The sequence below is a fragment of the Rhinoraja longicauda genome, chromosome 14 (genome assembly GCF_053455715.1).
Source record: "Rhinoraja longicauda isolate Sanriku21f chromosome 14, sRhiLon1.1, whole genome shotgun sequence".
NCBI lineage: Eukaryota > Metazoa > Chordata > Chondrichthyes > Rajiformes > Arhynchobatidae > Rhinoraja > Rhinoraja longicauda.
This window is the reverse complement of record NC_135966.1, coordinates 7,814,870-7,828,104: the sequence shown is the minus strand read 5'-3', so window position 1 is coordinate 7,828,104 and position 13,235 is coordinate 7,814,870. Positions and strand designations below refer to the sequence as shown.

The following is a 13,235-nucleotide window of genomic DNA, read 5'->3' as shown; positions in this document are numbered from 1 at the left end:
ACTGACCTTATCCCTAAGGCTATCAACATTAAACCACTCCAGTAATCTCTCTCCAACTTCCATGGGACCCGACAGAAACGTTCTGCATGTCAACAGGAAATCCTCGATGTACGTGGGATCTACAATGGAATGTTCTTCAACTAAGTGTCTAATAAGTCTATCAGGCGTTCCCTGAAAGAGTAATGCAATGTTAATAAAATTATTTCAGTTATCATATTTTCAATTTCCGTTTTCTCCATTTTAGAGGAATTGCTACTGCTAAGCATGACCCAAAGGTTCAACTAGCAGAAATCAGATACATTACAAGTGAGACAACGACATATTTTAGGTCTGTTAAATGCATATTCACAATATAAATACCGTAAAATGTAAATTGAGTGTAAAAAATAGTGTAGACTTTTAGCCTTTTAATCAGAAACAAATATTTTTTAAATTGAAGACTATGGGATAGGCTTTCATCCACAAGAGGCACTATCCACAATGAGATCTTTCTTTTGGGCTTAGCTTTGATTAAAATCATTTAAGTTTGATTTTTGGCTTCCACTCAACGCTGGTGCAAGTACATCAGCAGACACAAATGCTGCCCTATTCTGGTTACAGCAGACGGCATGGTCAAGATTGCCCAAAGGCCTTTAGAAATGTAAGTCAAATAATTCTGTAATATTTCAAACTGCCATCAACAGTAAAAAGATCCAAATGTCTCATCAAATAGGTTAGGAAGCTATTAAATTCCAACATTGTAAATTATCTTGACGATAGGCCAACCATAAACTAAAGTAGCAATACATCACATTTAAAACATAGAATTAAAATAATTGGTGCACAGATTAGTTCAGAGATGGAGGAATTTTCTCACCGCATGTTTAGTGGAGGGCTGGGCTTCAATGAAGGGGCAATACAGCTAGAAAAACATCTGTATTTTTAGAAAAGGACTTTGATGTGCATGTGTCCTGTGACTACACCACTGTGCTGAAAAGTACATTAGTCTGAATTGTTTTACAGACATGGGTCAAATGTGTTCCTATCTTTTAACTATACTTCTGTGATTCAAGCAAAACTAATGTTGAATGACAATAGACAATAGGTGCAGGAGGAGGCCATTCGGCCCTTCGAGCCAGCACCGCCATTCAATGTGATCATGGCTGATCATTCTCAATCAGTACCCCGTTCCTGCCTTCTCCCCATACCCCCTGACTCCGCTATCCTTAAGAGCACTATCCAGCTCTCTCTTGAATGCATTCAGAGAATTGGCCTCCACTGCCTTCTGAGGCAGAGAATTCCACAGATTCACAACTCTCTGACTGATTTTTTTTTTCCTCATCTCAGTTCTAAATGGCCTACCCCTTATTCTTAAACTGTGGCCCCTTGTTCTGGACTCCCCCAACATGTTTCCTGCCTCTAACGTGTCCAACCCCTTAATAATCTTATACGTTTCGATAAGATCTCCTCTCATCCTTCTAAATTCCAGTGTATACAAGCCTAGTCGCTCCAGTCTTTCAACATACGACAGTCCCGCCATTCTGGGAATTAACCTAGTAAACCTACGCTGCACGCCCTCAATAGCAAGAATATCCTTCCTCAAATTTGGAGACCAAAACTGCACACAGTACTCCAGGTGCGGTCTCACTAGGGCCCTGTACAACTGCAGAAGGACCACTTTGCTCCTATACTCAACTCCTCTTGTTATGAAGGCCAACATTCCATTGGCTTTCTTCACTGCCTGCTGTACCTGCATGCTTCCTTTCAGTGACTGATGCACTAGGACACCCAGATCTCGTTGTATGTTCCCTGGACGTACAACGTCCCCTATACGACGCCCCCTGTATGCAGAAATACAAATCCATTACATGTTCTCACTGCAATGATAGCACGCTCACATCTGACTCAAAGGTTGCGAATTACACCACAGATCAGAGGCTTCAATACATAACCACAAAATGTCTTTCACCACAGTGCTGAGGAACTCCTGCACGGCTGGAGGTATCATTGCAGACTGACATTTCTGTCCTGGACCTCCTCCATTGCGAGAGTGAGGCCATGCAAACTGGAGGAATAGCACTCATATTCTGTTTGGGAAACTTACAACCTGATGAGATCAACATTGAATTCTCCAAATTTAAGTAACTAGCCTAAATTCAATCCCCCTTCACATCTCACACCGTTATAATTTCATCTCTGGCCTATGTCCAACCATCTGCCTAATAAAACCCTACATCAGCAATATCCACCTATTTCATGCCAGGCTTGTTTTTTCCCCTTCTCAATTCCACTCCAGCCCCCTGAAAGATCCTAAACCTGACATCAGGGAGTAAGCAATGCCAGTGATTGTGTAGAGGGGTCGGGGCAGGGGGCAAAAAGTCTTCAAAGAGGCAACCGTTATATAAGTGAGACCCTGACAAGTCATTTTGAAGTGCATACTGCAGGGTAATAATTCACTGGTTCACTTTGCAAGCAGTTGTTGTTTCCATAGTGTATCAAAGTTATGTGCGTTGGTAATAGTTGAGAATTTTTTATCATTTATAGGAGATTGATGTTATCAGAAAAGCGAGAAAGAATACTTCAATCTGAAAATATGCATGTGCTTTCATTGAAATGAATCAACATCTACCTTTATAACAATGTGTCCTTTCCTGGTTCCAGTACGATCCAGCTCTCGGTGCTCTTTCACCATAACTATCTCCCCTTCCTCCTCCACCTTGTGGGTATTCTTCTCTACCTGATTCAGAATTCGGCAATAATCGTGCTGAGCTATACTTACAAACTGTTACAAGAGAGCCGGGAAAAAAAAAACAAAGCGTGTAAGTTATATAATTAATCACGTCTATGAATTTTTCTTTAATGTATTAAGTTTAAAACACACTTCAAGTTTTAACCTGGCACAATTAATAAAATATATCTGCAAGTAACCACCACATTTCATGAAATTTGATGCTCAGTGACCCTTTTGTGAAATTACGTCTTTCCCGAATATCAAATTCTTTCAGTTTGAAAAGTCCGGGAGCAGAGCAAGGACGCCCGTTGGCTGAGAAGAAAAGTAAGTGTTAATTACAGTGGAAAAGGCAGTTTAAAAAGAGCGCCAAGAGGACGCTAGTAGTCAGTTTGAAAAGTCCGGGAGCAGAGCAAGGACGCCCATTGGCTGAGAAGAAAAGTAAGTGTTAATTACAGTGGAAAAGGCAGTTTAAAAAGAGCGCCAAGAGGACGCTAGTAGTCAGTTTGAAAAGTCCGGGAGCAGAGCAAGGACGCCCGTTGGCTGAGAAGAAAAGTAAGTGTTAATTTAAGTGAGAAGTCAGGTAAATTGGACAATCAGGCAATTTAATTGGTGATATAAGCAAGACTTGCAAAAGGGTGCAGCCCAATGAGGGAAGTGCCCAGTGAGAAAAGTGCGAGTCTTTGGCTGCGAGTCAGTGAGAAAAGTGCGAGTCTTTGGCTGCGAGTCTTCGGCGAGGAGGCTGAGGTGAGGAGGTTACAATTGTTTTAAGCCAGAACTGTTTATAGACACAAGGTAATGGCGGAAAAGTTGGTGCAGTGTGTTTCCTGCAGGATGTGGGAAGACAGGGACGTCGCTGGAGCTTCTGGGAGCTACACCTGCAAGAACTGTGTCCAGGTGCAGCTCCTGAAGGGACGTGTGGTGGAGTTGGAGAGGCAGTTGGATGACCTCAGGGCCATCCGGGAATGCGAGAGTTTCCTCGACAGGACCTATTGTGAGGCTGTCACGCCAAGGGCGCCAGGTCGATCGAAGGTGGGAGACTGTTTTAGGGGGGAGTGGACGAGGACTACAGGAGACCCCAGTGGCTGTGCCTATTGCAAATAGGTATACCCTCTTGGGAACTGTCGGGGCAGAAGACGTTTCCAGTCCGAGTGGCGGACCTGTTGGCAAGGATACTCGACAGGGGAGACCGAAGTCAGGAAGAGCCGTAGTGGTCGGTGACTCCATCGTCCTAGGGACGGACAGAAGATTCTGTGGCAGCAGGAGGGACTTGAGGATGGTCTGTTGCCTCCCTGGTGCCAGGGTTCAACACATCACGGACCGGCTTCAGAAAATCCTAGTGAGGGAAGGCGATCAACCTGAAGTCGTTGTGCATTTGGGCACGAATGACGTCGGGCGGAAGAGGAAGGAGGTGCTACAGCGGGAGTTTAGAGAGTTGGGAAAAACACTGAGAAGTAGGGCGTCGAAGGTGGTTATCTCTGGACTGCTACCGGTACCTCGTGCTGGTGAGGCCAGGAACAGAGAGATAGAGGGTATGAATTTATGGCTGAGGGGCTGGTGCAGAGAGCAGGGATTTAGATTTCTGGACCACTGGGATCTCTTCTGGGCTAGGGGTGACTTGTACAAAAGGGACGGGTTACATCTTAACAGCAGGGGGACAAACATTCTGGCAGGCAGGTTTGCTAGTGTGACACCTGTGGCTTTAAACTAAGTAGTGGGGGGGAGGGGTTAACAAATTGTGAATATGAAGATGAGGTAAAAAAAGGGAATACAGGTGATATTGCAAAAGACTCTCGGAAGAATGGGAACAGAAGTTCTAGAGGGGAAAAGAAATTAAGGGCAGGGCCAATTGTGACCGATGTGAGAGGGGAGGTAAATACAGAAGTTAAAGTGTTGTACTTAAATGCGCGTAGTATAAAAAATAAAGTGGATGAGCTTGAGGCTCAGTTAGTCATGGGCAAGTATGATGTTGTAGGGATCACTGAGACATGGCTACAAGAGGACCAGTGCTGGGAACTGAATGTTCAGGGGTACACAACGTATAGAAAAGACAGACAGGTGGGCAGAGGGGGTGGGGTTGCTCTGATGGTAAGGAATGATATTCATTCCCTTGCAAGGGGTGACATAGAATCAGGAAATGTTGAATCAGTATGGATAGAAATGAGAAATTGTAAGGGTAAAAAGACCCTAATGGGAGTTATCTATAGGCCCCCAAACAGTAGCCTCGACATAGGGTGCAAGTTGAATCAGGAGATAAAATTGGCGTGTCAAAAATGTAATGCTACGGTGGTTATGGGAGATTTCAACATGCAGGTAGACTGGGAAAATCAGGTTGGAAATGGACCCCAGGAAAGAGAGTTTGTAGAGTGCCTTCGAGATGGATTCTTAGAACAGCTTGTACTAGAGCCCAGCAGGGAAAAGGCAATTCTGGATTTAGTGTTGTGTAATGATCCTGATCTGATAAGGGGACTAGAGGTAAAAGAGCCATTAGGAGGCAGTGATCACAACATGATAAGTTTTACTCTGCAAATGGAAAGGCAGAAGGGAAAATCGGAAGTGTCAGTATTACAGTATAGCAAAGGGGATTACAGAGGCATGAGGCAGGAGCTGGCCAAAATTGACTGGAAGAAGGCCCTAGCAGGGAAGACGGTAGAACAGCAATGGCAGGTATTCCTGGGAATAATGCAGAGGTTGCAGGATCAATTTATTCCAAAGAGGTGGAAAGACTCTAAGGGGAGTAAGAGACACCTGTGGCTGACAAGGGAAGTCAGGGACAGCATAAAAATTAAGGAGAGGAAGTATAACATAGCAAAGAAGAGTGGGAGGACAGAGGATTGGGACTCTTTTAAAGAGCAACAAAAGTTAACTAAAAAGGCACTACGGGGAGAAAAGATGAGGTACGAGGGTAAACTAGCCAATAATATAAAGGAGGATAGCAAAAGTTTTTTTAGGTACGTGAAGAGGAAAAAAATAGTCAAGGCAAATGTGGGTCCCTTGAAGACAGAAGCAGGGGAATTTATTATGGGGAACAAAGAAATGGCAGACGAGTTAAACCGTTACTTTGGATCTGTCTTCACTGAGGAAGATACACACAATCTCCCAAATGTTCTAGGGGCCGGAGAACCTAGGGTGATGGAGGAACTGAAGGAAATCCACATTAGGCAGGAAATGGTTTTGGGTAGACTGATGGGACTGAAGGCTGATAAATCCCCAGGGCCTGATGGTCTGCATCCCAGGGTACTTAAGGAGGTGGCTCTAGAAATAGTGGAAGCATTGGAGATCATTTTTCAATGTTCTATAGATTCAGGATCAGTTCCTGTGGATTGGAGGATAGCAAATGTTATCCCACTTTTTAAGAAAGGAGGGAGAGAGAAAACGGGTAATTATAGACCAGTTAGTCTGACATCAGTGGTGGGGAAGATGCTGGAGTCAATTATAAAAGACGAAATTGCTGAGCATTTGGATAGCAGTAACAGGATCATTCCGAGTCAGCATGGATTTACGAAGGGGAAATCATGCTTGACAAATCTACTGGAATTTTTTGAGGATGTAACTAGGAAAATTGACAGGGGAGAGTCAGTGGATGTGGTGTACCTCGACTTTCAGAAAGCCTTCGACAAGGTCCCACATAGGAGATTAGTGGGCAAAATTAGGGCACATGGTATTGGGGGTAGGGTACTGACATGGATAGAAAATTGGTTGACAGACAGAAAGCAAAGAGTGGGGATAAATGGGTCCCTTTCGGAATGGCAGGCAGTGACCAGTGGGGTACCGCAAGGTTCGGTGCTGGGACCCCAGCTATTTACGATATACATTAATGACTTAGACGAAGGGATTAAAAGTACCATTAGCAAATTTGCAGATGATACTAAGCTGGGGGGTAGTGTGAATTGTGAGGAAGATGCAATAAGGCTGCAGGGTGACTTGGACAGGTTGTGTGAGTGGGCGGATACATGGCAGATGCAGTTTAATGTAGATAAGTGTGAGGTTATTCACTTTGGAAGTAAGAATAGAAAGGCAGATTATTATCTGAATGGTGTCAAGTTAGGAGGAGGGGGAGTTCAACGAGATCTGGGTGTCCTAGTGCATCAGTCAATGAAAGGAAGCATGCAGGTACAGCAGGCAGTGAAGAAAGCCAATGGAATGTTGGCCTTCGTAACAAGAGGAGTTGAGTATAGGAGCAAAGAGGTCCTTCTACAGTTGTACCGGGCCCTGGTGAGACCGCACCTGGAGTACTGTGTGCAGTTTTGGTCTCCAAATTTGAGGAAGGATATTCTTGCTATGGAGGGCGTGCAGCGTAGGTTCACTAGGTTAATTCCCGGAATGGCGGGACTGTCGTATGTTGAAAGGCTGGAGCGATTGGGCTTGTATATACTGGAATTTAGAAGGATGAGGGGGGGATCTTATTGAAACATATAAGATAATTAGGGGATTGGACACATTAGAGGCAGGAAACATGTTCCCAATGTTGGGGGAGTCCAGAACAAGGGGCCACAGTTTAAGAATAAGGGGTAGGCCATTTAAAACGGAGATGAGGAAGAACTTTTTCAGTCAGAGAGTGGTGAAGGTGTGGAATTCTCTGCCTCAGAAGGCAGTGGAGGCCAGTTCGTTGGATGCTTTCAAGAGAGAGCTGGATAGAGCTCTTAAGGATAGCGGAGTGAGGGGGTATGGGGAGAAGGCAGGAACGGGGTACTGATTGAGAGTGATCAGTCATGATCGCATTGAATGGCGGTGCTGGCTCCAAGGGCTGAATGGCCTACTCCTGCACCTATTGTCTATTGTCTATTGTCAAAGAGGGCAACAGAACACTGGTAAGAGCAACTACCACACGGACTGCTTAACTCTGGTGATTGCTGAAGCATGAAGAAAAAGAACCTGTAAATTACTGCATACTTTAATAACATTCGCAGATCTCACAAGTAAACCCAAATAAAACACTCCATTTCGTAACATCATCTACAAAGAGAACTATAAAATTATCTGGCAATGGACTACTCATTGATGATAGTGTATTACTTTCTCATTGGTAACAGTTAAATAACTATAACGTTTTATATTTTCTATTCCAGAATAAGATATAATGAAAATATTGTAGGGACATACGGATTAGCGGGGGGGTCTCGAACCCTCGGTTGGGCTAACGGGTCACGTGGTGCGGGAGCGCGAGGTATAGTTGTGTCTGGCGCCAAACTGGAGAGATTAGATTAGATTATGTTAGCAGTTAAGTAGTGTGTGTCCAAAGTAAGTGCGTTGCGCCTTGTTACGGTTTTTACTAAGAATAAAGTCTTTTGATAATAACGCTCGTTTTTGGACTCACTACAATATACACTTTTATTCCTGGGTCTTTAAATTGAAAGTTAAAAATGAATGAAAAATTAGTAGAATATAATGCATTCTCTGTGAGACAGTGGTTTAACCACATTTGCAAACATGCAAAAAATATATAATTTTCCCTCTGATCTGCGCTGAACTTCATACGTGAATATGAAGGAAGTGTGAAGTGAGGCAGCTCAATATCCTTTCTACCACAAATGATAAAATCAACAAGACCAGTGCAAATTTTGACAATATGCTGACACCAGTAATAACATCCAGACTAATATTTATGACATCAAAGCTAACAACGTTTGCGTTGATATTCTATCATTTATCATAAATATTTCTATTACAGTCATAGAGTAATACAGCATAGGAACAGGACCTTTGGCCCAATTCATCCATGCTAGTCCAATTTGCATATGTTTGACCCTATTCCCTCTATATCTTTCCTCTCCATGCAGAAGTTTAAGCGTCTTCCAAATGATGTTACAGTACCTGCCTCCTCTGGCACCTCGTTCCCTATACCGACCACCCAGAGTGAAAACATTGCCCCGCAGGTTCATATTAAATCTTATCCCTCTCACCTTAAACATATGTCTTCTCGTTTCTGATTTCCTACCCCGAGTAAAAGACTTTGCATTCACCCTATCTATTCCCCTCATGATTTTTTTAAACCTCTACAAAATCTCCCCTCTGCCTCCTGCACTCCAAGCAATAAAATCCTCACCTGTGCAACCTCTCCCTATAGCTCTGCCCTTCAAGTCCTGGCAACATCCTCATAAATCTTCTCTGCACTCTTTTCAGCTTAATGACACCACTATCACTTCAACAGAGTACATTTTATTCAGTCTATTTTCCACTCATTTTCAATATTCAATTTAGTAAAAATAAGTTCTGGAATTCAAGAACAAAAATGTATATTTTCAAAATAATTATACTGCGTTCTTTGGTGAATATAAAAGTTAGATGTCCCCTGCATTTTCTCCCAAAGCAGTGCTATCATCTTTACTCCCCTAAGTTACCTTGTCTATAATTCAGAGAACTTCAACACTTTGGAATTTGCTATCTTTGAGATGTTAAGTGAAATATGAGGCAGGAGGTACCAGAATTCACTTGGATGCAGATTCCTAAATTTGTGTTGGGTATCTGGTACTTACTGTAGCTTTTGATTGCCCAAATATATAGATTACCAGTGTGATGAGGCTGGCTACATTCAAGAGGAATGTCTAATTATTTCTTTTTATTGTCTGTTGCATCGGAAATAGTCATCACTATAAACCCACTAAGAGTGACTGAATTAAAAGTTACCTTGCTGAACTGAAGTAACAATAGGGCTCTTGAATCATGTCCTTACCTGGCAATCATCTGTTTTGGTCCTAACAATTCCTTTCATATATTGTTTCTCCAAGGAAGGGGAAATACCAAAACTGTTTCCCATGCAAAGTGTTTCAGTTTTTCCATGAGAGTCAGTGATTTCCACAGAGCCGTTTAGAATAACATACCAAGACTCCAGCTGTAAGTAAAGCAAAACAGACTTTGAGGAAAATCTGGAATTTAAGATGTTTGAAAGTGACTCAGTGTATAAATAAAGTCATCAACTTAAAAGCATTCTATGAATCATTCCTCAACAATAATACTCCAAACAAATAACAAGCACGAGGTTTCTGCACTCTGCTATTCATAGCAATATCAAAAACATTCTCCTTTTCCACATATTCAGATTTGCTAACACAATACATCTCTTTGGAAATAATTTAAGACACTTAATGCTACTTGAATCATAAATTGTGAAGGCTTTTTTAACTGCATACATTTTTTTGAATATTCCTATTATTAGAACAAATCTTTGCACAAATGTGAAGAAATCTTGTAAACCTCTCATTTTTACAGAGGGAGGCCCAATATTGACATGTTTGTTTAACAAAATAGTCTGAATATTACAGTGGCATGGATGGTCATATTGCTGCTTCACAGCACTAGAGGCAGGGGTTTGAGCCTGACCTTCAGTGCTGTCTGTGTGGAGTTTGCATGTTCTCCCTGTGACCGTATGGCTTTCCTCCAGTATTCTAAAGATGTGCCGATTTGTAGGTTAATTGAGCTCCGTAGAATTGGCCCCCTAGTGTGTCTAGGGATTGGATGCAAAAGTGGAATTACATAGACTGAGTGTAAATGGGTGATCAATGGTCATCATGTACTCCGTGGGCCAAAGGGCCTGTTTCATGCTGTATCTCAATCAACTATAATGCACTCAGACAGTGGCTCTTGTCTATGAAATCCTGTCATGTGCTTCCCTGTATCTTGATGCACGACGGCTGCCTGACTTGTCCTTGCAAGATTAAGAAAATCAATTAAAGGCAAATAAAAACAATTGTGCCTTCTTAAGCTTAATCAATGACGAAGATATGACAGCAAAGATTTTAAATCTGACTGACTCAACTGTGAGGAGAATAAAATAATTTGTCTTATTCTTAGTCAGTTCAATACACGGAAAGAAAGTTTATACACCATAAAGTGAGAAGGAAAGCTTGTGGCTTTTGGATAGGATTCTAAAAGAATATATATATTTTTAAAAAGGAGCATAATATATGAATTTTATAAGAAACTTTGATAGATTAATTGAAAGATGCAACATGGAAACAGGTCCTTCGGCCCACCAAGTCCATGCTGACCAGCGATCTACTGTTGATACTAGTCTATGCTATCCCACGTTCACATCCGCTCCCTACACACGAGGGCTTCTACTGAGGCAAATTAACCTAAAACCCCACACATCTTTGGGATGAAGGGGGAAACTGGAGCACCCAGAGAAAGCCCACGTGGTCATTTGGAGAACATGCAAACTCCACACAAACAGCAGTTGAGGTCGGGATCGTAACCAAATCTCTGGTGCTGCGAGGCAGCAGCTCTACCAATTGCAGCATTGTGCTTTTCAAAATTGTAATTTATTGTTTGCCTAACACAGGGACATTTTCTAAATTTCTGCCTCGAATTGTGGAAAAAGAAAATAGAATTTGAAAACATTAGGGCATGTGCAGGAGAAACTTTAAACAACCATTGAAGTGAATTCTCCCAACAATTGTAGAGTGCATATTCGTCACAAATGAATACAATTGCTTTAAAAAAATCATTATACATTCAGGAAGGAGTGCAAGATAATGTTTTTGAAGCAATTAAGTCCTTTATCAGGGGTTATAGGAAGAAGGCAGGAGAATGGGGTTGAGATGGAAAGATATTTCAGCCATGATTGAACGGGAGAGTAGACTTGATGGGCTGAATGGTGTAATTCTGTTCCTGAAACTTATGAATTAGGGAGAAAATAGAGGGGATGCAATCTTAAATAGAGGGCAGCACTGTGGCGCAGTGGTAACATTGCTGTCTTACAGCACCAGAGACCCGGGTTCAATCCTGGTTACGGGTGCTGTCTGTACTGAGTTTATACGTTCTCCCCATGATCTGCGTGGATTTTTTCCCGGAGCTCTGGTTTCCTCTCACACTCCAAAGACGTGTTGATTAAGTTTTAAGACGTGTTGATTAAGTTGATTAAGTTGACAAGTTTGTAGGCTAATTGGTAAAAAATTGTAAATTGTCCCTAGTGTGTGTAGGATAGTATTAGTGTGCGAGGATTGCTGGTTGGTGTGGACTCGGTGGGCCGAAGGGCCTGTTTCCGCACTGTATCTCTAAACTGAACTATAAACAGAAATAAATTTTGCATTTAGTTAAAAAGAAAATCATTTGATACGTGAAGCTTCCATGAACAACAAATGCAAAAAATACACCAACTGATTACGACATTTACCTCCTTCCCATCGTCAGTTATTATCGCTCCTGCATGTTCCACTACTTCAAATATCATGACCGAGCACAGCTCTCTTCTGACAAACATGGTCATATTGGCAAATGCAGGCAGCTGATGCATAAACTCCAGCAATTGTTCTGAAGAGTAACAGACACACATTTTGCCAGAGTTTCAGTTATACACATCTGCAAATTACCAACAGCATAACCAATATTGTCAAAAAACTCCATTGTCCAATGAACATACAAAATGAATGCTGAGAAAACATAGGTACCTTTGAGAAAATCTACCGAATGGAAAGTGAATTCTCTGTCCTTTACTTATCAAGCTACTAAAAAAATAGATTAATTTGGCTTTTAATTGCACTATCGAACTTTAGTAGAATACGGTGTATGAAAGAACTGCAGATGCTGGTTTAAATCAAAGGTAGACACAAAATGCTGGAGTAACTCAGCGGGATAGGCAGCATCTCTGGAGAGAAGGAATGGGTGACGTTTCGGGTCGAGATCCATCTTCAGACTAATAGTAAAATAATATCATTTACATTTTTTAATTAACTGATTTACTTTACTTATTTTTAACAATGATTCTAATGCTATTGTGGCCTCATTTGTTCTTAGTTTATCAATATTTTGGAATGTTAAAGGTCTTTAAATCACTTAAAATTGTACTAAGGTTTAACAGGCAACTATGCTAGGAGTAGCTTGGTTACCTGCCAAAAACAAAATCCGCAATGGTGTGTAGGGTTTGATCTATCCACTCTCACTCTTGACTGATATGTGTAGGATCTTTTCATTCAGCATTGAACAGGTTCTCGATGGGGAACCACAAAGGTATAGGACAGTATCGAGCAATGGGCAAGTGTGAAATGGAAGACAGTACAGGTGAAAATAATCTCCCTAATTGTACCAATGTCATCGTCAGTTCGATCCGCAGGATCCTTCTCCAGACATTCTCTAACAACATCTCTGCTCATCAATGGGTCAGACGCACGGTCAATGTCCTCTTCATCTTCTTCCTCTTCTTCAGAATCTACTGCTGTTTCTGGAAGACCTGTTAGGTCCACATCTCCCATTTCACTCTCTGTGGCCTGCAGAAAGATATTTGGTTGTTAATCACACATGCCAACAGTAAAGTGCCATATTAACAAATAAAACTATAATGTTTCCACTGTGGTGATTTAAAGTCTGATACTGCAAATTACCACCAGCATATCCAATATTGTCAAGAAACTCCATTGTCCTTTGAACATACAAAATGAATGTTGAGAACTGTTAATCAACTGTGCAGATATAACAGCTTTGTTCATTTCCTTGTTCATGTAAATCAAAATACTAAATTTTGCTAATAGCCGAGAGATGTGAGACATTGATTTTCAACAATGTGGTATGGATCCATCTGCTTGCTATCCCC

At 41.8% G+C, this 13,235-nt stretch overlaps 1 protein-coding gene across 11 annotated transcripts in view; it reads right to left on the bottom strand.

The window, feature by feature from the left end:
* LOC144600025 (rap guanine nucleotide exchange factor 6-like) overlaps positions 1-13,235 on the bottom strand; it is a 246,711-nt gene that overhangs the window by 61,195 nt on the left and 172,281 nt on the right. For all 11 annotated transcript variants that reach the window (XM_078411361.1, XM_078411360.1, XM_078411350.1 and 8 more), the window contains 5 exons: positions 12,732-12,912; positions 11,823-11,959; positions 9,381-9,539; positions 2,609-2,761; positions 7-171 (listed from right to left, as the gene is read on the bottom strand). In XM_078411361.1, the coding sequence (XP_078267487.1) occupies positions 7-171; positions 2,609-2,761; positions 9,381-9,539; positions 11,823-11,959; positions 12,732-12,912 (795 nt within the window). The remainder of the gene's footprint in view (positions 1-6; positions 172-2,608; positions 2,762-9,380; positions 9,540-11,822; positions 11,960-12,731; positions 12,913-13,235) is intronic.